Below are 24,845 nucleotides of genomic sequence, written 5' to 3' on the forward strand. Positions count from 1 at the left end.
GACGTGATTCAAATCCCGACTGACACCGAAAATGGCCACTGACCGCTAAACTTTGGAGTATTGAATCTTATCCCTCATAAAGCTTCCAAGCCAGCTTTCCCCGCAGTGGGATGCGAAACCTGGATATAACCGAGATTGCCAGATAGAGTTTGCCTTGCAAACCCCCTTCGTGTTGATCCTGCCAAATCCGAAAAGGATATAGACGTCATCATAACAGGGCGCTTTTGCGAATCTACAACGAAAAGCAAGGGAACGGCTGAACTTGACATATCGGCCATGTCACTCCACTAGATGGCAATTCCGACGAGAATTGCCATCGAATCAGGGATATCGCTCCCCATATCCACAATTCTAGAGACCAGTTTTAGGGGAACTGATGCTTACCTAGCAGGAGTATGACATTGGGTACATAGGGACATACCGCAGTCAACTGACTATTGAGTAACTTGTGTCCAGTCTCACGAGAACAGAAACTTGGTGGCAAAACATTTGGTCTAATCGGTCAATAAATACGACCATGATCCGGAGGCTAAAGGCTCCCAGTCATCAAGCTAGTTGCAAGCGAAGTGTAACGTTGTTTCTACCCTTATGTGTGTAGAAGCACTCAACGTAGTAGTGGCTGAGGACCTAAGGTAGGACGGGTAGGATGGTCGCCACAAGCGGGATAGCAATTGAGAGTTGATTGTTTACACCCGGGATCTCGAGCAGCAGACCTACCTTTGGTACCTGCTTTGTCGAGAGGTGCGTGTATGTGTGTGAGTGGGTACGGAAGAGCATACGTCCATGGTAGGGAGGCGCCCAGGAACTAGAACCAGAAGGAGAGAGCGGCGCTCACTGTTTAGGACACCAGTGGACGAGCACTGTACCAGTAGATGGACAATTAATCGGCAGAAATTCCTTGCATCTTGGAGAAGGATTTAGTGGCTGAAAGTTGGCTGCATACCCACCATTAAGTGTGCTGTTAAGTTGGCTACACACGGCCTCAAGCTTGGATAATCGCATTCGTTAGTAGCGGAAGTGGAGATGGGATGGCTTTGGCGGTTGGCCACTCCCAATTACAGTATAGTTGAGCCTTTAGTGCTGCGGAAGGCTTCCGGCTGCCGTGACCCGCCTGGCAGCCTGGCAAGACTTGACTTGAGCGTTCCTTTACTGCTTTGTAACTACTAACTAACTAGTTAACTAGGCCCTCCGGAACTGACTAACTAACTATGTACAAAGCAGTGCTTAGATAAAATGCCTTGGATGCCTGTTGGGCGGGAGAACCCCCCAAACCCCATCGGTGCTAGATGGCCACCCCCCGTTGTCGCTCTCGTCCACATCTTAATTCCCAGTGTTAATTAGCCCCTATCCCCGACTTGTCTAGAGGAAAATCCACACGACTTGGCCTTTCCTTCTTCCCTCGGCGCAGATCCTGTCATCGACGCGATTTTTAGATCATAGGCTCGAACCCAAAGCCTAGACGTCAGGCCGGGGCCAACCTCTCTATGCTTACTTTTTTCTCTAGCCTGCAGTAGTGAACTGTCAACCAAGACATCGACGCACGACACAAAATGCTTTCCCTCTGTTTTCCCTTTTTCTCTCCCCATCGTGGACACGCCCTTTATGTCACTTACCGTATGCCGTAGGTACCCGTTGTATTCCTTTAGTCCTCGGTAAAACGGATATCTCGTATTCAACAATTTTGAAGAGATCAAGGAGCATTGTGCCTGATACAATCTGTCATACGGGATGTTTGAAATCCAAAGAAGTGATAGTTTCGATGACTCGCCGCATAATCAAGCGACCAGCAGTATCTTGACAGTCCTATGAAACATGCCGCACTTTATTCTCCGGAAGCTATGGAAGCTTTATTTTTTTTTGGCCTGCCTTTTCGCTCCCTTGAGCGCGATCGATCGACTTGATTGATATTTCCCGGACCGAGTAAGGATCGACCTCCGTCCTTACCCGCCCGTTCCTGACCCCATCGCCCCGATTTTCCTTGCTTTTCCCCTATTGATCCGGGTCGCGCCTGTCAAACCTGGATGACGAAGGATCGGCCCTCCGACAAAAAGTAAAAGCAAACAGGGAAAAAGAAAAAAAATAAAAATTATTTCTGTTCTTTTCCTTTTTCCTTTTTCTATTTTTTTTCCTTCCCCCCCCCGTTTTCACGAGCGGTGATGGTGGGAAAATTGTGATATGCAGCTAATCCATATAACAGCTAGCATGCAGTACTAACGACTCCATTCTCATCTTCCTATGGCCTCAATTATCCGAAGCGCCGAATCCGTTTCTCAAGCCCCCCTGCCATCCTTGCATGGATATTGATTTTTAGCTCGCATAGACTCTCCCGAAAGTATCAGCTATTTATGCCAGGAAGGTTTTGATCCGATAACTAATCGCCGCGGCGGTCGGAAACCATCCAGCCCGATGTAGAAGTTGAGTGGCCAATGATAGAGTTCGGGGGTACATGCTGGGTTCACGGTAAACATTGGCTACCCAATGGCAATTCGAGGGCTCCCTCCATACAGGATCGATTTATGGAACTCAATTTCACCGATCTTCCCATCAACAAACCATAACCACGGAGTATATGTAGCGAGGTTTATGCGTACATAGCGATCTATTCGGATAGCCACAAGCGTATGTACACGTCAAGTGGCCACCACGGAGGAACGCAAGGGCTGAACTCTCGTGTTCAATGCAGCATTGATGCAATGCCGTTGGTGAGAATCTCGCCGTCGCTAGTATGTACGTAGTAGCAACTTCGGAGAAAGCTTGAAATAGCAACTAGCTTCCTCCCAAAGAACTCTCCTTTCTCAATTTTTGTCTGGTTCAGTTCAGTTGTGGGTGTTGAACAATTCGTCATCTTGCATTAGAAGCTATCCTACTCTCCGTTGGAGTGATCCGTCGGATTTAGATTTGGCATATGAAAGATTCATGCTAATAGCTTACTCATGCGCTTCAGAAATCTATCATCTCATTATTTTCACTACTTTGTATGTACTTAATATAAGGATATCTATTGGTAGAATAGCACTAGCTTTGCTCCGACGGTGTGACCGTCTTCACTGCCTAAAAGGGGAAACGGTAAACTCCGCTGTTAATAACTTTAATACATTGTTGCCGCCTTGACACCCACCCTATCTGGGTGTACCTGATCCAAATCATCCAATATACTTTGCGGAGTACATGATGAACACAGAAAAACATGCGAAACGAGAGTATTCTGTAAGTCCCAGCATAAGTGGACTTGATTTATCAGGTTAAATCGCGTGCAAGGAAAGTGACGAAAAAAAAAAGGTACCTATCATGTGAGACCCTCTTCGCTTTTTCTTTTTGTTAATTTCTTATCCCCCCTCCGAGTCCGGAAGATTATTTTTTTCCCTTCCACTCGAAAAAGGAATACTAGCCCCTGGTTGTGGGGTGAACGTATACGAGTTTCAGTTGGACATGAGATCCATACTCATAACAAGGCATATTATCGACTAGAGCCGGCTTTAGGGTATGGAGCCGTACAAGCCCCAATTAGATCCGAGTATTAGCTTCCCGATCAGGAACTGGACTTTTGTACCCGGTCAGTTAGCAGCAACTTCACCGTCCACCACTCTCCGTGTCCACTCCACCCCCCAGTAGAACCTGGATCTCTTTTCCCTACTCGCCTGCAGTGTCTGAGTTTCGGGGCTTCCTACTCGCTCCCCCACCGTTCCGACAGTTCTCCGACATATTTCTGAGTACACTTAGTGTTATAGCCGCTACGCGCAATTACCCAGGTAGGTATACCTCCTGGTGACTTGGCCCAACGTCGAGACTAAGACGGCTGAGACCTTTCACTTCGCCGAATTTATTCCCGCTAGTCTCACTACTGGTCAGCATGCAGTCTGTCAGTCCTATACCATCGATTCCGGCATGTAGTGGAGCTGGATGCTTATGCAGCGCCTTTCTGACAGACAGAGTTCCCTAATCGAATGTTGTTTGGCGTTCGAGACCGACCTCGAACCTCCGGCTTGATTGAGAGCCGACATTATGCACCCAACACTGGATACGCCCTCGTTATGCGCCCCAATTTTGTGCACTAACCAACGTCATGCCTTGGCCTGTATTGTATTGTTCAGCGTGTCAAGGCCGGTTTCCTTGATTTGGATTTGGCCTGCCCAGTGTCAAATCAGAATTTTTTTTCTCACTCTCATCATCAATTTCTTTTTGTCTTCTTTGGTCCTTTGTCTCGTTGCCTTTCCTGCTGTATATCCACCCCTGGGAGATACACTACCAAGTGGGCAGCCCGAGTCTGATGGTTTACGCCATCGGCTTTTGGGTTCAAGCGCCCTGCAGAAGTTTGTAAGCCATGGAATCTATTCCCTGTTGCCTCTTCAGCTTCGCCTAAGCAAGGGCATATGGAGTATACTGTATTAGCGTGGTGGCCAAATCCACGCCATTCATTGCACTACTTCCCGACCCAGTCATTGGCCGCCGTCATTTTCGTATTTCGATGCTCGTAAACAATTGGAAATGCTGCTGAGGGAATTCCGCGTCTAGGTCTCTCTACCGATCTATTTTGGGCCCAGAGAATTACGGGGGGGCCCCATGATAATGGTGGCTCCATGGGCACACATTTGACTCCAGTTTAAAAGTAGCATAATGTACGGGTTGGAGATTTCTAGGATAACCCATCCACTCCCTTCCCCTTCTCCTCTAGGTGTCCCATCCCAAATCCTCAGAGAGATACTTTCAGATACCCCCCATCTACATCATGGCCCAACCTGTCTCTTGTTGCTTGCCTAAGTTTGGCACGAGAGCTCATGGGCCAAGGCGGCCTGCTTCGTTGAGGATCCGGACGAGTTCTTCCCAGACTCTCCAGTTGCTGGCCGCTTGGGACCAATCCGAGTTAGATTCTTTACTCAAGGCCTCTTGGGCCTTGCTTCTTCATCGTTATACTGGCCTAGAGGACATCTGCTTTGGTTACCAACCGATTGGAGTCGATGCCGGTCCCCGCGATACTGTTCCTTCTTTCGATACCCATAATAATATTCCCTTAACTTTTAATCTGACCATCACCGAGGACGACTCTGTCCATGCCATTTTGCGCAACACGAAGCAGCAGAATGACGCTGAAAAATGCGGAAATTCAAGCTCGAGTTGCCACAGTTATACCCTGTGCAATACCCTTTTAATGCTGCGCAACTGTCGCAGTGTTACGAAAGACCCCAGAGCCCCTCTTGTGCAACCGGCCTTGGCAATTCCCTTGCCCGAAAAGGTGGGTGACTTTCCTCGTTCTCTGGCTTCCTCTCACTTTCCCTTCGCTCTATCTCCCCTTTCCCCCCTCCCAACTTTTCTCGTGTGCGCTTTATCAGCCCACTGCTGCAGGTAGCCTTGGCCTTTTAGCCCGGACTGGCTGACCCCTCCTTAGTGCCGCGTTCGACTGCACGTCAAAGTCCTGCAAAAGGATGTCGGTATCTTCTTTGAATGGTGGAACAATGACATGTCCACTGAGCATATGAAGAGCGTTGCCGACTACTTCGAGCAGATACTTTCACGCTTACTCTCGGCAGAAGACACCGCCGCGAGGGACCTGAACCATTTCTCGGATCGAGATTGGTCCAGAGTCTGCAAATTCAACTCTACCACCCCTCAGGCACATGACCGCTGCATACACGAGGTCATTCATGAGCAAGTCCTGGCTCGCCCCGAAAGCGAAGCAGTTTGTGCGTGGGATGGAAGTTTGACCTACCAAGATCTAGATGTTCTGTCATCTCAACTTGCTCATCACCTTCACGCACACGGAGTCGGTCCTGAAACATGTGTCGCTCTGTGCTTCAACAAATCAGTAAGTCAGCCATCAGAGATCGTTATGGCCTTTTGGCCAGGTTGTGTCATTAGGCGATTCTCGGCAGCTTCAGCATTTGGTACTGACTGATTCTCATAGAAATGGAATGTAGTGGCAATGCTGGGTGTTTTGAAAGCTGGCGGTGCTTTCGTCCCCCTTGATCCAACACATCCAACCTCTCGCTTACAATCGTTGGTGCGCGCTGTAAAAGCCAAGATCATGCTTTGCTCTAGAGATCGGGTAGGAGATTTGTCCGGAGTAGCGGAGATGATAATACCTCTGGACCAGGCCACCATAGACGAAATCTCCCTTCCAGCTGAAGACATCCCTCAATTGCCGGATGTACGAGGTCACAATGCAGCCTACGTGATATTCACTTCTGGATCAACAGGAGAACCAAAGGTGCGCTATCTTCGGAACTCCCCCCAAATCCACATTAACGGCCCGCGTTTAGGGTACCATGCTCGAGCACAGAGCCTATGTATCCGGAGCCGCTGCCCATGCTGGGCCGCACCATATGTTTTCGACTTCGCGTGTCTTGCAGTTTGCGGCGCACACATTCGATGCCAGCCTTGTCGAGATATTGACTACCTTGTTGCAAGGCGGCTGCGTCTGTATCCCGAGTGAAGAAGAACGCTTGAGTGACATAGTCAAGGTCATCAACGAAATGAACGTAAATCATGCCATCTTGACACCTTCCTTCGTCGAATTCGTTGAAGCTGCGCAAGTCCCAGGCCTTGAGACCTTGATTCTGGCTGGAGAGGCAATGTCGCAAGGTCAACTGGAAACATGGTCGTCCGCCCTCCACCTTATCAACGCCTATGGTCCCACAGAAAGTTCTGTCGCCGCTGTTGTGAATGACAAAGTCACACCTTCTTCTGATTGTCGGGATATTGGACTCCCCGTGGGCGTACGTTGCTGGGTTGTAGACCCGAGCAATCATGACCAATTAGTACCGGTGGGTTGTCCGGGAGAACTACTGCTCGAGGGACCGACACTCGCCCGATGCTATCTCAACAATCCACAGAAGACGAGTGAAGCATTCATCCATAATCCAGCCTGGATGAGAAGGGACGGTATCGATGATGGTAGCCGGAGAGTGTATAAGACGGGTGATTTGGTAAGATACAACTCCGACTATGGCTCACTGACGTATATAGGAAGAAAGGACACACAGGTGAAGTTTCACGGACAGAGACTCGAGCTGGGTGAGATAGAAAACCAGCTGGCTGCCGACCCAATTGTCACACATTGTCTAGCTTTCCTTTCAAAAACAGGTTTCTCTGCAGGCAAATTGGTGGCGGTCATATCCTTATCTGTTCACTTCGAATCCCAAACGGAATCTAACGCAGCACCACTCAAGCTCCTCGATGCATCGAAGAAGACCTCTATCGTTGCAGAAGTCCGCGAGAGATTATCAGCCAAGCTACCAACTTACATGGTACCTTCTGTTTGGCTATGTGTGGAGGCATTACCGTTGCTTCCATCTGGGAAGCTGGACAGAAAAGCGACTGCAAGATGGATTGGAGATATGGAACGAGACCCGTATGCCCAAGCTATAAGCGCCCGGCCTTTGCCTGCGGATAAAGCCACGCTTCCTTCAAGTGCCACGGAGGACAAACTTGCTGCGATCTGGAGCCGGGTTCTCAATATTCCTCGAAGCCAACTTGCTCTCGATGAGGGCTTTTTGAGTCTTGGTGGAGACTCTATTGCCGCCATAACGTGTCTCGGGTATTGCAAGAAGCAAGGAATGGGCTTGACGGTACAAGAGGTACTTCATAGCAAGTCAATCAAGGAGCTGGCTACTCGGGTTAAACAGATCGATCAGTCTGTTGTCTACGAAGAAAAGATTGATGAGCCGTTTGACCTTTCACCAATCCAGAAGCTTCACTTTATGGTCCGGAACGAGGGCCAAGGCCATTTCAACCAAAGCATTCTCACGCGTCTGAATCGAGATATTGATGAGCATAATATGCGACGCGCAATTGAGACCATCATTAGTCGTCATTCAATGCTCCGTTCCCGCCTGGTCGAGTCACTTGTTGAGGGGAAAATGCGGCAACGAATCACCCAAGATGTAGCAGGGTCTTACCGCTGGCGGTCTCACAACAACAGCAGCCGAAGCGAGGTCGACCATGCCATCTCAAACAGCCAGTCATGCATCGATGCCTTCCTTGGTCCCGTACTTGCAGTCGATATCTTCTATGGAAATGACAATTCTCGCCTGCTGTCATTAGTTGCCCATCACATGGTAGTCGACATTGTTTCGTGGAGGATTATATTGGAAGACCTGGAAGACCTACTGATGAACCCTGATCAACCAACATCACAGAATGGCTCCCTTCCGTTTCAGAACTGGTGCCAAATTCAAGCAGATCGTTGTCAAGAAGCGACAGAAGAACGGGCCAGGACTTTGCCCGAAGTTCCCGCACCCGATTTTGCTTACTGGGGACTAGATAACCACAGAACGACCTATGGAGATGTGGATTGTGAAACGTTTGATCTTGATAGTGATGTTACTCGTCAGATTCTGACTGGGTGCCACCAAAGTCTTCAAACGGAGCCAATCGATCTTTTACTGGCAGCTTTGCTACATTCGTTTGGCGAAACATTCAAAGACCGATCATTGCCAGTTATCTACAATGAGGGACATGGGCGAGAAGTCTGGGATTCATCAATAGACATCTCTCGCACTATCGGCTGGTTTACCACATTGTATCCCATTCTTCTATCGGATCTTCCTGCAAAAGATCCAATTCAAACGGTTGTACGTGTCAAGGACTTGCGACGTTGTGTTCCGGATAATGGTCGACATGATTTTGCTCGTCGTATGTTGGTTCCACGCAAAGATGGGACCTGCCGGCACCATAGCCCAATGGAGATGTCTTTCAATTACGTTGGCCAGCATCGTGACTTGCAGAGAAAGGATGGGCTCTTCCAGCTTATGGACCAGATGGCTGGAGAAACAGGCCGCGGAGGCGCAGCGGCTGACTTTGGTGAAGACACTCCTCGCTTTGCACTGTTCGAGATATCTGCAATGGTTGTACAGGATCAACTTCGCTTCATATTCTCGTTCAATAGGAACATGCAGCATCAGAGAGGTATCCGAGATTGGGTGAGGTGCTGCGAAAAATTGCTGGCATCCCTGGGCGAGCACTTACAGACCTTCCCACCGAAACCAACGCTGAGCAGTTTCCCCATGTTAACAATGACATATACCGAACTCGATGCGATGGTTTCGAAAAAGCTACCAGATGCCGGTATTCAAAGCCTTGATGATGTTGAGGACATCTACCCTTGCTCCAGAATGCAGCAGGGTATTCTACTCAGTCGCTCTCGCGATAGCTCACTCTACGCTGTACATGACACATTCGAGATATCTGGTTCAGGAAGCACACCCGACATCAACCGATTGACACTTTCCTGGCAGAAAGTCGTTGCTCACCATGCAATGCTACGGACTATATTTTTGGAGGGGCTGAGCAGCCATGATCTACATTGTCAAGTGGTACTCAAGACCTTTGATTCCCGCCCAACTTACGTCGCCTGTGATAATGAAAGCGAAGTGCTATCTACATTTGACAAACAGCAACCGATGAACTACGATAACAATGTACCACCTCATCGGCTTACAATCTGCCAGACGACTTCTGGGAAGTTGTTTTGTCGGCTGGAGCTGAACCATGTCGCCATGGATGGCGCATCAATCTCCATCATCCTTCGCGACCTGCAGTTGGCATATCAAGGAAAGCTCGAAGAACCAAAGCCAAAATTTAAAGAGTATATACGCTATCTTCGTGAAGTTCCTCAAGCCACAAGTCTTGACTACTGGCACAGTTACCTCTTGGAAGCCCAACCGTGCCATTTCCCTGTGCTGAATGATGGAAAAGGCTCTGTAAGGCAACTTCGGACCAAGAGACTGGGCTATGTGCCCTTCAAAGAGCTTCGAAACATCTGCGATAAAAATGGTCTGACTTTACCGACTGCCTTTAGTGCTGCATGGGGATTGACAGTTCGCTCTTTCTGTGGATCGGAAGACGTCTCCTTCACCTATCTTGCATCACTGAGAGATGTCCCAGTAGAGGGCGTTGAGTCTGTTGTTGGGCCTGTCATCAATACACTGACTTGCCGTATACTGTTTGCCAAAGGAACGTCACTGAAGGAGATCCTCGCAAAGGTTCAACAGGATAACCTAGACAACTTGCCGCACAGGCATATCTCGCTCACGGAGATCCAACAAGCTTTGGGACTGACGGCCTCATTGGCTAATAGTGGTATTTCTTACCGAAAGCTACCCAGCCAGAATACTTTGTCAAGCGAGGAGATACAATTTTCTGAAGTCGGAACAATTCACGATCCAGCAGAGTCGCCCATTTTCGTCAATGTTGAAGCTACGGAAGACGACGCACGTATCGACCTTAACTACTGGACAGACCACCTGTCAGACGGGCAAGCAGATAATGTCGCGAGCACATTCCTCAAATCGATTGAAAATATTGTGCACCACTTTGAGGATGACGCCTATTCAATTGACAACTTTAGTGACGCGAACAAACAGAGCCTAACGCTCTGGAATAGCGGGATTCCAGAGTCCGTTGACAAATGCATTCACGAGATAGTCGAAGAGTGTTCGAAGTCTCATCCTCATGCCATGGCAATTTCCGCTTGGGATGGGAATCTCACTTATGCTAAGCTCAATGAATTGTCATCGATACTTGCAGGGTACTTGACAACCCTGGGGGTGGGCCCTGGAACAATCGTGCCCCTCGATCTCGCTAGATCCTCCTGGCAGATTGTAGCCATCTTGGCAGTGATGAAGACTGGGGGTGTATGTGTCCCGGTAGACCCAGCCCGACTTCCACAACACTTCGAGACTTGGCTCGTCGACAACGAGATACAGGTTGCCCTAGCATCCCCGAATCAAATGCAGCTACTCGAAGGGGCAGTTCCGTATGTTATCTCTGTAGAGAGCTCCCTATTTGAATATCTTCCAGAGAGCGAGGAAGTTTCAAGCTCAACGATTCAGCCATGCAGCGATGGATATATCGTGTTCAGCGCTGCGAGTCCCAAGTGCATCCTGCTTGACCATCGTGCAATGACAACTCGGGCAAGCATGTTCGCTTCAGGTCTTGGACTAAATGCGCAAACGAAGATGCTCCAACATTCTCCCTATACATCTGACATGTTCCTTCAGGAAGTCTTCGGCACGTTTCTGTGCAGTGGGACTATCTGCATTCCTTCCGATGAAGGCTTGGCAGACCTATCGAAAGCTATCAAGACAATGCAGGCGAACTGCATCAGCATCACACCCACAAAGGCGATGACTTTAAGCTCCACAGACAATCTAGGATTAGAAATCCTTGCTTTATGGGGAGAACACCCGACTAAGAAGCTTCTTGCCACCTTGCCTGAAGAAGTTCAAGTGCGCGTCTTCTATGGAACCCCAGAATGTTCGTCATCTTGCATTCAATCCTCTCAGCTTGACAGATCAGACGAACTGTCAATCATTGGGTCAAGCTTTGGATGTAAATCTTGGCTTGTAGATCCCTCCGACCACAATGCCTTGGTTCCAGTAGGCTGTGTCGGCGAATTGATGATAGAAGGCCCAAGTCTTTCTCGAGGTTACTATCAAAATGCAGAACTCACGCAGCAAAATTTTATCGAAGAACCCTCATGGAGACTGGCTTACGAATCACTGCCAGCATCAGACAAAGATGAAAATTCGGAGGGCCAGAAGCCGTCCTATCGATTGTTCAAGACTGGAGATCTTGCTCGCTACAACTCCGACGGCACTCTAGTTTACGTTGGTAAGAAGGAGAAGGGATTGCATTGGCAGCGACAGACAGCAGCCATGCACGTCGAAGAGCAAATCGCATCTCTCTCATCTTCCAATGTCCAGTATGTCGTGGAGGAGATCAGTAAGCGCAACAACGACTCCCGCGAATCGTCCCTAGCCGTCTTCTTCTCTGATGAGACCACCGGCTTTGAGGCAAACCACGAGCCTATCGTACAATTGACACCTGAGCTGCACGACTCGATGATCAAATTGTATACCAAGTTGATGAGCTCCTTGCCAGCGAAGGATGTCCCAAGCTTGTATTTCCCGACATCCAGCATACCGCTGAATTCGTTCGGCAAGCTGGACCGCCAGTTGTTAAGAAATGCCGCTCAAGACTTGCCAGAAACCTTGTTGTCCAAATATGACATCAAGCGCTTTGACAGATTCTGGAAAGGGCAGCTAGCTAGACTGGCGGCTTCGCCAGTTTTCCCGTCACCTGGTGATTCCTCGTCTCTGCGGAGCACACCGGTCATCAAGCAAGCAACAAGAACCATGCAGGTGTTCTGGTGTAATACAATCAAGTCAATGACTGGAGGTACACGATGCGCTATTCTTTCTGCATGGGCTCTTACTGTTCGCGGCTATACCGGCTCCCGGGATATCGTTTTTGGGGAGTCGCTGTCAAATGTTGAATCGGTCTTCACTGAGCGTCAGGACAATCATACGCAGGCCACAACTATCGTTCCCCGTCGCTTCCACTTCAACGAAGAATGGACCGTTAATGAGTTGCTGAGTATGGTGAAGAATCAGCTGGATGCAGCTAAGCCCTACCAGTGGGCTGGAATAAGTCAAATCCAGAACCTGAACGCTGATACGGCACGCGCCTGTGATTTCATGAACTTGATCTCGATTACGGACTATTGTGGCCATGGACCAAGGCCAGTACCCTCGCAGCAGCAGGGCAGCACTCTTCCCAGTTATCCTTTGGTCATTGATTGCTTCCTTGAAGATGCGACATTCGAACTTGTGCTTAGATACGATGACAGCACCCTAACAGCTGCTCAGACCGAACGACTGGTTGCCCAATTCTTCGCTTGTCTTGAAATTCTCAATTCCGAAGCCAGTATGAACAAGACAATTGGTGCCTTGTCCAGGGACAACATGGACTTCTGCACCTTCCGCCATGATGTTTCCTACTGGAAGAACTACTTGGAAGATGTTGAAGCTTGTCTTTTCCCAGCACTACGTGCAGATGCGGAGCAGAATACTCATGCTGAGACCCAGATGATACTCCAGAACACGGAAGGTCTGCGTGATTTATGTGAACGTGCACGTGTTAGCCAAAGCTCTCTTCTTCAGCTTGTCTGGGGTTTGGTTCTGCGATGCTACACAGGCCTACAAGACGTGTGCTTCGGATATCATATCTCTGGTGCAAGCGACAAATCTGCCAAGCCTGGCATTGCGAATGAACCAGGTGTCTCGGATACATTCCCTTGCAGAATGCTCTTGAAGGGAGATCTAAAGGTTGCGGACATTTTGCGCGAGCGATTGCGTGGATTGAAACATATGCAGCAGCATCAGTTGCCATGGGCTGAAGTCCAGCACGAGCTGGGGTATGGCGACAGCGACATTTTCAATACCGTTTTCACTTACTCAGAACCATCAAGTGACGAATCGAACCTGGCTGGTCTCACTGGTATTGATTCGAGCAAGTATCTGATTGCTGTCAACGCCAGTCTAGCAGGATCATCAGGAGCCATTAGGTTCGGTTATCAAAGGAAACACTTCTCAGATGCTGATATGGAGGGTGTTATCGATTGTTTCAAAAATGTTTTGGAACAATTACTCCGGCCCTCTTTTTCAGATCTCTTGGTAGGCGAGATTGACTTTATGAATGAGCTTTCCTGCCAGAAGATATCTGAGTGGAACTCGGCGTTGCCCGATCGTCCAGTGCTATGCGCACATGAACTCATCCAACAGCAAGCTTTGCATCGTGCTTCAGCCCCTGCAATCTGCTCATGGGATGGCAACTTCACACACGCACAACTTGACAGATTGTCAACCCTACTAGCAAACCAGCTGATAGGCTTGGGGGTCAAGCCCGACGTCTTTGTTGCCTTGTGTTTTGAAAAATCGGCATGGGCAATTGTCGCCCAGGTTGCTGTTTTGAAAGCCGGAGGAGCTTTTGCTTCATTGGATCCTGCTCACCCAGAAAGCCGCCTACAAGGCATGGTCGATGATCTTGGTGCTCAGGTTATTCTCTGTTCTGAGACCCACTACGAGAAAGCCACCAGCATCTGTCGTCGCGCACTGATTGTTAGCAATAGCGCACTTGACAAACTTCGTCATTCACCTCTTGCTGCTGCAGCCCAAGGGGTAACGGCAAATAATGCGGCCTATGCCATATTCACATCAGGAACCACAGGGAAACCAAAGGTGACAGTCCTTGAGCATGTTGGACTTACCCTAGCCTGCACAGAGTTTTCCAAGGCTCTCTTCATGAATTCCGACACTCGTGCTCTGCAATTCTCAAGCTACACCTTTGACGTCAGTATATTGGAAACAATCATCGCACTTGCTGTTGGTGGCTGTATCTGTATCCCTAGCGAAGAAGAGCGCATGAACAACCTTTCTGGAGCCATCAGAAATATGAGCGCCAACTTCATGAGCTGCACTCCATCTATAGTCAATACCCTGGATCCCAATCTTGTTCCTTCTTTGCGAACGATAGTCCTAGGAGGTGAAAAGATGACAGCAAGCCATTTCGAGCGATGGGCCGACAGGTGTGTTATAAACGCCTACGGTCCGTCCGAGGCTACTGTCATGTTCACGGCAAGCACAAAATCCGACCATACGGGAGTACGCCTTACGGATGACTATGGCTGTATTGGCACGGCTGTTTGTGGCAGAACATGGATTGTTGATCCTCAAGATTACAATCGTCTGGTCCCTATCGGTGCACCTGGAGAGCTCGTTCTTGAGGGATGCACCGTTGCTCGTGGGTACCTCAATAATGACGAAAAAACCAAGGCTGTCTTCGTCCAGAACCCAGAGTGGACAAAACGTGATGGGCTACAGCATATATTGAGACGCAAAGAACGGATGTATCGTACAGGGGATCTAGTGCGCTACAACTCCGACGGCTCGCTTGCCTTCATCTCGCGAATTGACACGCAAGTGAAATTGAACGGTGTGCGTATCGAACTGGAAGAGGTTGAGCAACAATGCCTCAACTATCTTTCGACAGACACTCAGGTCGCCGTCGAGGTCGTTAACCCAGAAGCCAAAACAATATCGAAATGCTTGGCGGCCTTCTTCACTATCAATGAACACCATACGGAAGAGATGGAAAGTGGTGAGTTGATTCTGCCAATGTCGGAGTCCGTAGTTGGCATGGTCAAGAAGCTACACGGTTCCCTAAGCGCCTCATTGCCACTAGCTATGGTACCCAAGCTTTACTTCCCCATGCGGCGCCTGCCGTTTGGAAGCACTGGCAAAACTGATCGCAAAGCTCTTCGAGCAATGGTCGATAAATTCACCAAGGAACGTTTGAGGCCATATGTTATCTTCAATGTTGGCGCAGAAGACCGCTCCGATGTGGGAACGGAAGGAACAGAGGGCGTTCTCAGAACGCTATGGGAGGATGTCCTTAATCTTGCGCCAGGTTCTATCAATGCCGAAGACAACTTCTTCGGCTTGGGTGGCGACTCATTTTCTGCCATGAAACTAGTCGTAGCCGCGGCATCTCAAGAGATTTCACTCGCAGTGGCCGACATATACCGAACCTCTATCTTCAAAGACATGGCAAAGAGATGTGGAGCGGGTGAGGCACAATCTGGCGTACCAACAGTGGACTCATTCAGCATGCTGCCCGAATCTCTTTCGCGCGAGGATATTCTGGAGGAAGTATCTGATCAATGTGGTGTGCCTACGGAGCGAATTGCGGACATCTACCCCTGTAGTCCGGTGCAAGAGGGTCTGGTCACACTCTCTATCAAGCAACCCGGAGCCTATGTCGCTCGGCCTGTGTTCCAGCTTGCAGAGGGCGCTGACCTTGAGAAGTTCAAAGCTGCATGGCAGAAGGTGGTTGATGAAATGGATATTCTACGAACTCGCATAGTACACACCGAGTCCGCCAACTTTGTCCAGGCAGTGGTCACTGATGCCCCTATTTCCTGGGAAATGGCGACAGAGTTGGAGGATCTGACAAACGATACCATCGACTTAGCCAAGAACAACGGAGGTTTGCTCACTGGATATGCCATTGTTGAGACTGGACTCTCGCGTTCCTTTGTCTGGACCATACATCACGCTCTTTATGATGGATGGAGTGTGTCCCAGATCCTTCAGAGAGTTGAGGAGATATACTCGGGCACCACAAAGCCCAGCTCGACGCTTCCTTACAAGCTTTTCATCAATCACCTGGTCCAGCAAGAGGCTCACACCTCGGACGAATTCTGGAAGACGCACCTCGCAGCCCTGTCTTCAAGCCCTTTCCCCCAGAACAAGCCGTCACCTGATGCCATTCGCATTGGTAATCGGCATTACAGCTCACTCAAGATCTTTCGTCCATCTAGTGGAGCTAAGTTAACCGTCCCCGAGACGATACGAGCTGCTTGGGCGCTAATTGTTGCCGTCCACACCGGATCCGGTGATGTTTGCTTCGCCGAAACCCTCATGGGTAGAAATATTGATATGCCTGGCGCTATGGAAGTTGCAGGCCCTCTTTTGACTACGGTGCCCATACGCATGGCTGTCGACAACGAGCTCCCTATCATTCAATACCTTGACACTGTGCGCCAGCTGACCACAAAGATGCTGCCACATCAACATTCTGGGCTCCAGAGAATCCGCAAGTTAAGCAGCGATACCGCCCTTGCTTGCGAGTCCCAGAATCTGCTGGTTATCCAATCAGAACAGGCCCATTCGAACGCAAGTATCTGGGAGCAAAAGAACAACCTCACTGAAGGTGAATTTTTCACCCACCCAATTGTTGTTGAATGCAAGGTCGACGACTCGCAGGTGGCCGTAACCCTTCATCACGATGAACTTGTTTTCGACAGTTGGCAGGCCAAGATGCTCATAGAACAGTTTACTTTCGTTCTGGGTCAACTGTTGTCTATCTCCAATGAGGAATCCAGAAAGATTGGAGAGCTAGAGATTTCCAGTCCGCGCGATAAGGAAGAAATTGCTTCCTGGAATGAGAGAAGCCTAACTTGCATAAACAGATGTGTTCATCATATCATTGAGGAGAAAGCATCCCTACGACCCCAGGCTCAAGCTGTCTGCTCTTGGGATGGACAGCTATCTTACCAGGAGCTTTACCAGCTTGCTTCTTCGTTTGCAGCTTACTTGAGAACCCGTGGCGTCGGCCCGGAGACTCTGGTTCCGATCTGTATGGACAAGTCTATGTGGGCTATTGTCACAATACTTGGTGTTCTCATTGCGGGTGGAGGATATGTTCCCCTTGACCCTGCTCATCCAACGTCAAGACACAAGGAGATTCTGACTGAGGTCGAAGCTCGTGTCGTTCTCTGTTCTCCCAAGTATCAAAACCGGTACTCTGGTTCTGTGAAAGCAATCATTCCTGTTAGCAGAGAGACGATCAAGGCGTATTGTGCCCTTAAAGCGACAACCACCAAGGTCACCAACAGCGCTACACCCGAAAACGTTGCATTCGCTATCTTCACCTCCGGCAGCACTGGTCGTGCTAAGGGTATCATCATCAACCACAAGGCCCTCGCCAGCAGCGGCATGGCATTCGGACCCATGGTGCACCTTAACGAGAATTCTCGAGCTTTCCAATTTGCCTCTCTTACTTTCGATGCTGCTGTCATGGAAACACTTGTCGCCTTGATGCATGGCGGTTGCGTGTGCATTCCAAGCGAAGATGAACGCTTGAATGATGTTGCTGGTGCTATTCGTCGGATGAATGTCTCTTGGTCATTCTTGACTCCATCCATAGCCAGTATCATCGAGCCTTCGTCCGTTCCATCTCTAAAGGATCTTGTGTGTGGTGGAGAAAAGATGTCGCGCGAAGTCATCACTAAATGGGCGCATCGGGTAAACCTGATGAATGGTTACGGACCAACTGAAACCACTATCTTCGCGGTAATTAACACGGATGTTGCCGCCAATCCGGACCCTGCCTGTATCGGCCATGGCATTCCTTGCACTCTAACCTGGGTTGTCGATCCTGATGACCACAATAAACTGACTCCTCTAGGGGCTGTTGGTGAACTGGCCTTGGAAGGCCCTGCACTTGCTAGGGAGTACCTAAAGAACCCCAAGAAGACAGCAGAGGCTTTCGTGGACGAGCCGGAGTGGATAAAAGACTTTCCCAGTGACTTGCCTTCACCGAGAAGGATTTACAAGACTGGAGATCTCGTTAGATACAACTCTGACGGTTCCATTCAATACATAAGCCGCAAGGATCATCAAGTCAAGCTTCACGGTCAGCGCATGGAGCTTGGAGAGATTGAGCACAGACTATATGAGGACCCGCGAGTCCGCCACGCCGTGGTTCTACTGCCAACGACAGGACCTCTCAAGCAGCGGCTGGTCACTGTTCTGTCACTGAACTCTGTGACTTCAGAGAGAAGCATTATTACAGACAACGCATGTGAGCTTGTTGAACGGAGTGGCTCTACACGGTCAGCCTACCAGGAGCTCGTTGCTATCCAGAAGAGCTTGGAGACTCAGCTACCAATCTACATGGTACCACAAGCTTGGGCTCTAATCAAGCAGCTCCCGATGCTCGTCTCTGGCAAGCTAGACAGAAAGCGAATCACAGCTTGGCTGGAAAATGTTGATGATGCTGCTTACGATCGCATAATGGAGGATTACGACAACATAAAGCGTGGTGATGTCGAGCAAGAAGAGGAGAAAGGAGATGACCAAGAGACTTCTGTCAAGCTTCTTCAGGAAGTCTTCTCCCAGGTCCTCAACCTACCATCTCACAAGGTGGGCTTGGACAGGTCATTTGTGAGCCTAGGTAAGCGAGGCAAATCCGGTGACTGGGAGTGGAATTTTGCTAACGAGATGGTACAGGTGGTGATAGCATCACTGGAATGGCTGTGATATCCCGAGCACGTAAACATGGAATCACGCTGACCCTCCACAATGTGCTTCAGTCGAAGTCGATAAAGGAGCTTGCTCTGGCCGCTCAGACAAGCGTCAAGACTGTTAAAAGAGAGGAGAAGTCCAATGAGCACTTCGAACTGTCCCCGATACAGGGAATGTTCGTTCGAACAGCAAAGGATTTCCGGGATTCTTCTCGCTTTAACCAAAGCATGACAGTGCGCGTAACGCGTAAGGTCGAGCCAACGAGGATGCAAAGTGCCATAAAGGCTGTTGTTGAGCAGCACTCCATGTTCCGAGCACGATTGTTCAAGTCTCGCGATGGAAAGTGGAAACAGAAGATTAATGATGTATGTTAATTCTCTCCTTACTGACCCTTTTTGACAAACAGAAAACTGACTGATCTAGGACGTGGATGCCTCATATCGCTTCCGTCACCATATGGTCGAAAGTGAAAATACAATTCTGCCCAAGATCGCCGAGAGTCAACGGTCTGTAAATGTTCAACATGGGCCTATCATTGCTGCAGACATGTTCGAAGTACGCAGCGGTGTCACGATACTTTTCCTGGTGGCCAGTCATCTGTGTGTAGACATGGTGTCCTGGCGTATTGTCCTCCAGGACATTCAAGACTTCCTCGATGCTGGATCATTGTCCCCGGAGAAGCCCCTGTCATTCCAGGCTTGGTGCAATCTACAACTTGAAGAGAGCAAGAAACAGACTGGCAGAGTCCAGCTGCCATTCTCTATTCAGCCTCCTGACCTGAGTTACTGGGGCATGGCGCAGTCCCAGAACCTCTATGGTGATGTCAAAATGGAAGGGTTCACGCTGGATGCCGCAGTCACGACACAAATCCTCGCGGCCTGCAACAAGGTTCTTCGCACCGAGGCCATTGAAGTCATACTCTCCGCTGTTATCCACTCTTTTCACCGCACGTTTACTGATAGAGCGATGCCGACTATTTACAACGAGAGCCACGGTCGTGAGGCGTGGGACAGCTCCATCGATCTCTCAAGAACGGTGGGCTGGTTCACAACTATGTGTCCACTGCATGTTGGTGATGGGTCAGGTGAGTTTGGATCTGGGCCTGTTATGGAGCTATTTCTGACTGCGATAGATTTACTGGACACCTTGAAGCGTGTCAAAGACACAAGGCGTCATCTTAGCAGTAAGAGCCAGTCATACTTCGCGGAAAGCCTGCTTAATCCGGAAGGTAAAGGTGACAATTTCTCTGTTCCACTTGAGATTCTGTTCAATTACCTTGGCCAGCTGCAACAGCTGGAGCGCGACGACTCACTTTTCCAGCACTATGGTGAAGCCTTCAACGCCGAAACATTCGAGATGGCAGGTGATATGGGCTCAAAGACACACCGGTTTGCTCTGTTCGAAATCTCGGCGCTCATCATCAAAGACAAGCTACAGGTGTCGTTCACCTACAATAAGCACATGCAAAAAGAACAGCAGATTAAGGGCTGGATCTCTGAGTGCAAACGAGTGCTTCAGCATATGTCTCGTTTCGACAGCTTCACCCCTGAGCCAACACTCAGTGACTGTCCCTTGCTCCCCATCACTTACGAAGCTCTGAACAACATGGTCAAGAGAACATTCCCCAAGATTGGAATCGAAAATTGGGGTCAGGTTGAGGATGTCTATCCCTGCTCCCCAGTACAAGAAGGTATTCTTCTCAGTCAGCTCCGAGATCCGGAGGAATACCTTTTCCATGTCATCTTCGAAGTGCACCAATCCAAGGGTAGCAAGGTGGATACAAGCAAACTCCGAAAGGCATGGTCCATGGTTGTCAGCAGACACCCTGTCCTACGGTCTGTTTTCATTGATAGCAATTACAAAGGCGGATCCTTCGACCAGGTAGTGGTCAAGTCACTCGATGATGAGGTTATTGAGTTCCAGTGCCCTGAGTCGGATGCAATGGGCACACTCGGAGAAATAAAGCTGCGCGACATCAATGCCGAGAGATCGATGAAGCTCGCCCATCAGCTTACCCTCTGCAAAACAACTTCTGGGCGAGTCCTGTTCAAGATTGAGATGAATCATGCCATTATTGATGGTGGATCGGTTGATCTGATTCTCAGAGATCTCGCACTTGCATACAATGATCAACTTTCTGCTGAAACCGGTCCACGTTTCAGTGACTATGTCAAGTACGTCAGGGAACAATCCCAGGGAGAAGCTGTGGCACACTGGGCAAAGTATCTTTCGGGCGTACGACCTTGTCACCTGCTGGTATCTTCCAAAAAGGGTGGCAGCCACCAACTCGGCGAGCGTATGATATCTTTCAAGCGCTTCTCTGAGTTGCAGAAATTCTGTGAGGAACACTCTGTTACACTCGCTAATTTGACCCTCTGTGCCTGGGCAATTGTACTACAAAATTGTACAGGATCCGATGATGTCTGTTTCGGATATCCCTCTGCTGGCCGTGATTCCCCTGTTCCTGGAATCCAGGATGCAGTCGGTATCTTCATCAATATGTTGTGCTGCAGAGTCAAGTTTTCTCCTGGCCAGACTCTTCTTGATATTGCCAAGAAGGTCCAGGATGATTTTGTCAGGAATGTGCCATATCAACATTCTTCCCTGGCTCAGATTCAGCATGAGCTTGGGATGCATGGAGAGACGCTCTTCAACTCGACTCTCTCCATCCAAAATCGATCTGCCAACAAGGGCAGTGCAAAGCTGCCGCTCGACTTTGAAGTCAAAAAGGCCCATGACCCGACTGAAGTGAGTTGCTACTGTCTCAAGCTTAGACGCAAGCTAACATTTGTTTTAGTACCCTGTAACTGTTAACGTGGAGACTACCAAGGGCAGGGAGGGGGTTTTGCTGAGATACTGGAGCAACGCAGTTACCGAAGCACAAGCGAAGGAGCTAGCGGAGGGTGTTACTAAGGTCTTTACATGCTTCATCGAGGAACCATCCAAGCTGGTTTCAAGCTTGAGCCTCCTCAACAAGCAACCGCGGAACCGTTCGCAACACACTCACAAGGAGCCCATTATCTTGGACCAGCTGATTGACAGCCAAGTCTTGCAGAAGCTGATTGATGACCGCGTGAATGAGATTATCAGCCAGATGCTGAAGGAAGGCAAGCTCGCCATACCCCTTCCTGATCAGAAGACTAGATACTCGAACGTCAAAGTGGTCGAGGCTTCATACCAGGAGGACCCCATCCTGGATGAGAAGGATCTTGCAAATTCAACACCGTCCTTGACAGACGATGGCAGAAGCTCAAGTGACAATGATAGGCGTCTTTGGGATTTGTGGAAGGCTACATTAGGGCTGTCTTCAGACACTATCCAATACCGGAGTAGCTTCTTCAAGCTAGGCGGTGATAGTATTACAGCAATGAAGATGGTCAGCGCCGCACGAGAAGAGGGCCTGCAAATGACAGTGGCGGATGTGTTCAACAACCCGATCTTTGAGGACATGCTGGCTACGATTACTCCGAGCAGCAGTCCGACCTCGAACGCCGATACTCAATGCGCAAATAACATTGAAAAGCTTCTGGAGGTTGATGATGCTGTTCCAGATGCTACGCCACCACAGGATATTTCGGTGCTACGGCCAATGCAGCTCGACGCCATGTCTCTGCTTGATGTCATCTGCCCTAAGATAGGGGTGTTCAAAGGAGGTATTGCTGATGTTCTCCCTGTAACGGACTTCCAGTCCATGTCGATCGCTGCAACGCTCTTCGGATCCAGATGGATGCTAAACTATTTCTTCCTGGATGGAAGTGGTCCTTTGGACCTCCGCCGTCTGAGAGAAAGCTTCTTGAGAGTGGTCGATGCTTTTGATATTCTTCGTACTGTTTTCGTCTGCCACCGCGGACAATTCTTCCAGGTGGTGTTGAGAAAGATCCGACCGGATATTTTCGTGCATGAGACGGAGCAGAGTCTGGACGAGTACACCAACAGCTTACAAAAACGGGACCGCGAACAAGATCCACGCCAAGGAGAGCAGTATGTGCAGTTCTACGTTGTCAAGAAAAAGAAGAGCGACCAGCACCGCATCTTGATCAGAATGTCACACGCTCAATTTGACGGCGTTTGTCTGCCAAAAATCATGAACGCAATCAAGCTGGGATACGAGGGCAGCACCCTACCTCCAGTCTTCTCCTTTTCGAACTATATGCGGATGCTTCCTGGAAACATCACTCCGGCCCACTATCACCACTGGTCAACGATCCTCAAGGGCTCTAAGATGACGGATATCATTCGACGCACGCAGCCTAATACCTTTATGCATATTGGTGCATTCGCGGAGCAGAAGAAGACCATCATGATCCCCTCCACCGCTATAGGGAACGTCACCCTCGCAACCGTTATGCAGTCCGCATGGGCAGTAACTTTGGCGAAGCTGACTGCCCAGTCTGACGTGGTCTTCGGGCTTACTGTCAACGGCCGTAATGCCAGTGTCCCTGGTATTGAGACCACTGTTGGGCCCTGTCTCAACATTCTTCCCATCAGGGTGAAATTCAGGGAGCATTGGACTGGCCTTGACCTGTTCCGTTATCTTCAAGACCAACAGATTGCCAATATGCCCTATGAGTCACTAGGATTCAGAGAGATTATCCGAAACTGCACCGACTGGCCCGACTCTACATACTTCACCACCTCCGTATTCCATCAGAATGTCGAGTATGAAGGACAGATGCAACTGGACGGCAATTCCTACCGGATGGGAGGCGTTGGTGTTCTGGACAACTTCACCGACCTCACGCTGGCTTCCAAGTCCTGTGGCCAAGAGAAGCTCGACGTCTCAATCGGATACTCGCTCAAGGGACCTATCCCAGCAACCTTCATTGCTAAAGCTCTGAACATGGTTTGCGAGACTGTACAGAGTCTGATTGCCAACCCCAGCGTCCCACTTGCCTCTCCTGCCACCATCCGCTCCCTTCCGAGCCAGGTCATTCGTGAAGCACCCAGAGCGTCTGATACACCCTTCCTCTCGTCCAACCTGAACAGTCAGAAGATGTCGGAGATTGTAATTCACTCAGATATCCTTACCCGGTCCTGGCAGCAGGTGCTACCCCGTCGGACTGACAACCCACAATACCAACTCGACGCATCTTTCTTCGATCTCGGCGGAGACATCATGAATGTGGCCCAACTGGTCTGGATTCTGGGAGAAGAAGGTTTTAGTGTCCGCTTGGAAGACCTTCTCGAGCACCATACGTTCCTAGGAATGATGGCCGTGATGGCAATGCACCACAAGCCGGAATTGAATGGCAGCATGGCAGCAACCATGGCTGAAGAATCAACCAAAGACATGAAATTGACCATGACAAAGAGCAACAGCTGGAGCTCATTGGGCAAGGCGATGACGCTTGCCAAGAGATTTACTAGATGGGGGGCTGTAGCAGCCAAGAAGTGAGGTTTACATTCGTTGTGGAGGATACATAACGCACTCTTTTGGTTTCTAACATCTACTATTTCTGTTCTTTCTGTATCACATACTATTATTGTGTTGAACTACATTCCTTTCTGTTTCCATGTTTGATGTTGGATGTTGGCTAGCTTTTGGAAGTTGGAATATGTTGGTTTTCTAAATTTTTGTTAGAGGAGATCGTGTCATTTCATCCAAATAGATTCCTTTCTCACTTATATCTTTTTGGGTCCTTCGACCATTCATTGTATGTTAGGGTTTCAGATGTGTATTGACTTGATCAAGACCGTCCTCTCCACTACTATATTGCCTATGGCTTATGCACTCTAATAAGGCCCATATCCCATACAACATCACCGACAAAACCACTTAGGGCTAGGCTCTCACCTTAGCTACAACAATACCCGGTATAGTAATTACATTACGCAAAGCTCATCCACCGAAGAAAAGAACAAACGCCGGGCTGCGGCGACTCATGTATGCCCCTTATGATTGTCTGGACCTACACAGAAAGAATAGCTATATCCGAACGAACCCATCTATTCAACTCAACCTAGACATTAATCATTGATATTACGTACTAGTAGTTCCTATCTATCAATACCCCCCGCCATGCTATGCGTATCATGCCAAAACCAACAAAAAAAGACCAGAGGTATCTCAAACAACAACAATCTGACAACCAACAAATAAACCCCAGTAAGCAAACTTTTAGCCCAGCTCGTCTTCACATCAAGTCATGAAAAGACAAGCCTAGAATAATCGAGGGGTATATATATGAAAACGCAAAGGGT

General features: G+C 49.2%; 1 protein-coding gene across 1 annotated transcript; it reads left to right on the forward strand.

Moving 5' to 3' along the window:
• Positions 1-4,726: 4,726 nt before the first annotated feature.
• On the forward strand, positions 4,727-24,039 carry nrps1 (nonribosomal peptide synthase Pes1; the record flags this gene model as incomplete). The annotated part of the gene is made up of 8 exons (XM_035504026.1): positions 4,727-5,230; positions 5,384-5,800; positions 5,900-6,202; positions 6,255-18,573; positions 18,630-19,009; positions 19,068-19,728; positions 19,777-21,392; positions 21,442-24,039. The coding sequence occupies 8 exons, from the start codon at positions 4,727-4,729 to the stop codon at positions 24,037-24,039; spliced, it is 18,798 nt and encodes a 6,265-aa protein (XP_035359919.1).
• Positions 24,040-24,845: the final 806 nt, after the last annotated feature.

This window comes from Aspergillus tubingensis (genome assembly GCF_013340325.1).
Source record: "Aspergillus tubingensis WU-2223L DNA, scaffold_9, whole genome shotgun sequence".
In the NCBI taxonomy this organism is placed as follows: Eukaryota; Fungi; Ascomycota; class Eurotiomycetes; order Eurotiales; family Aspergillaceae; genus Aspergillus; species Aspergillus tubingensis.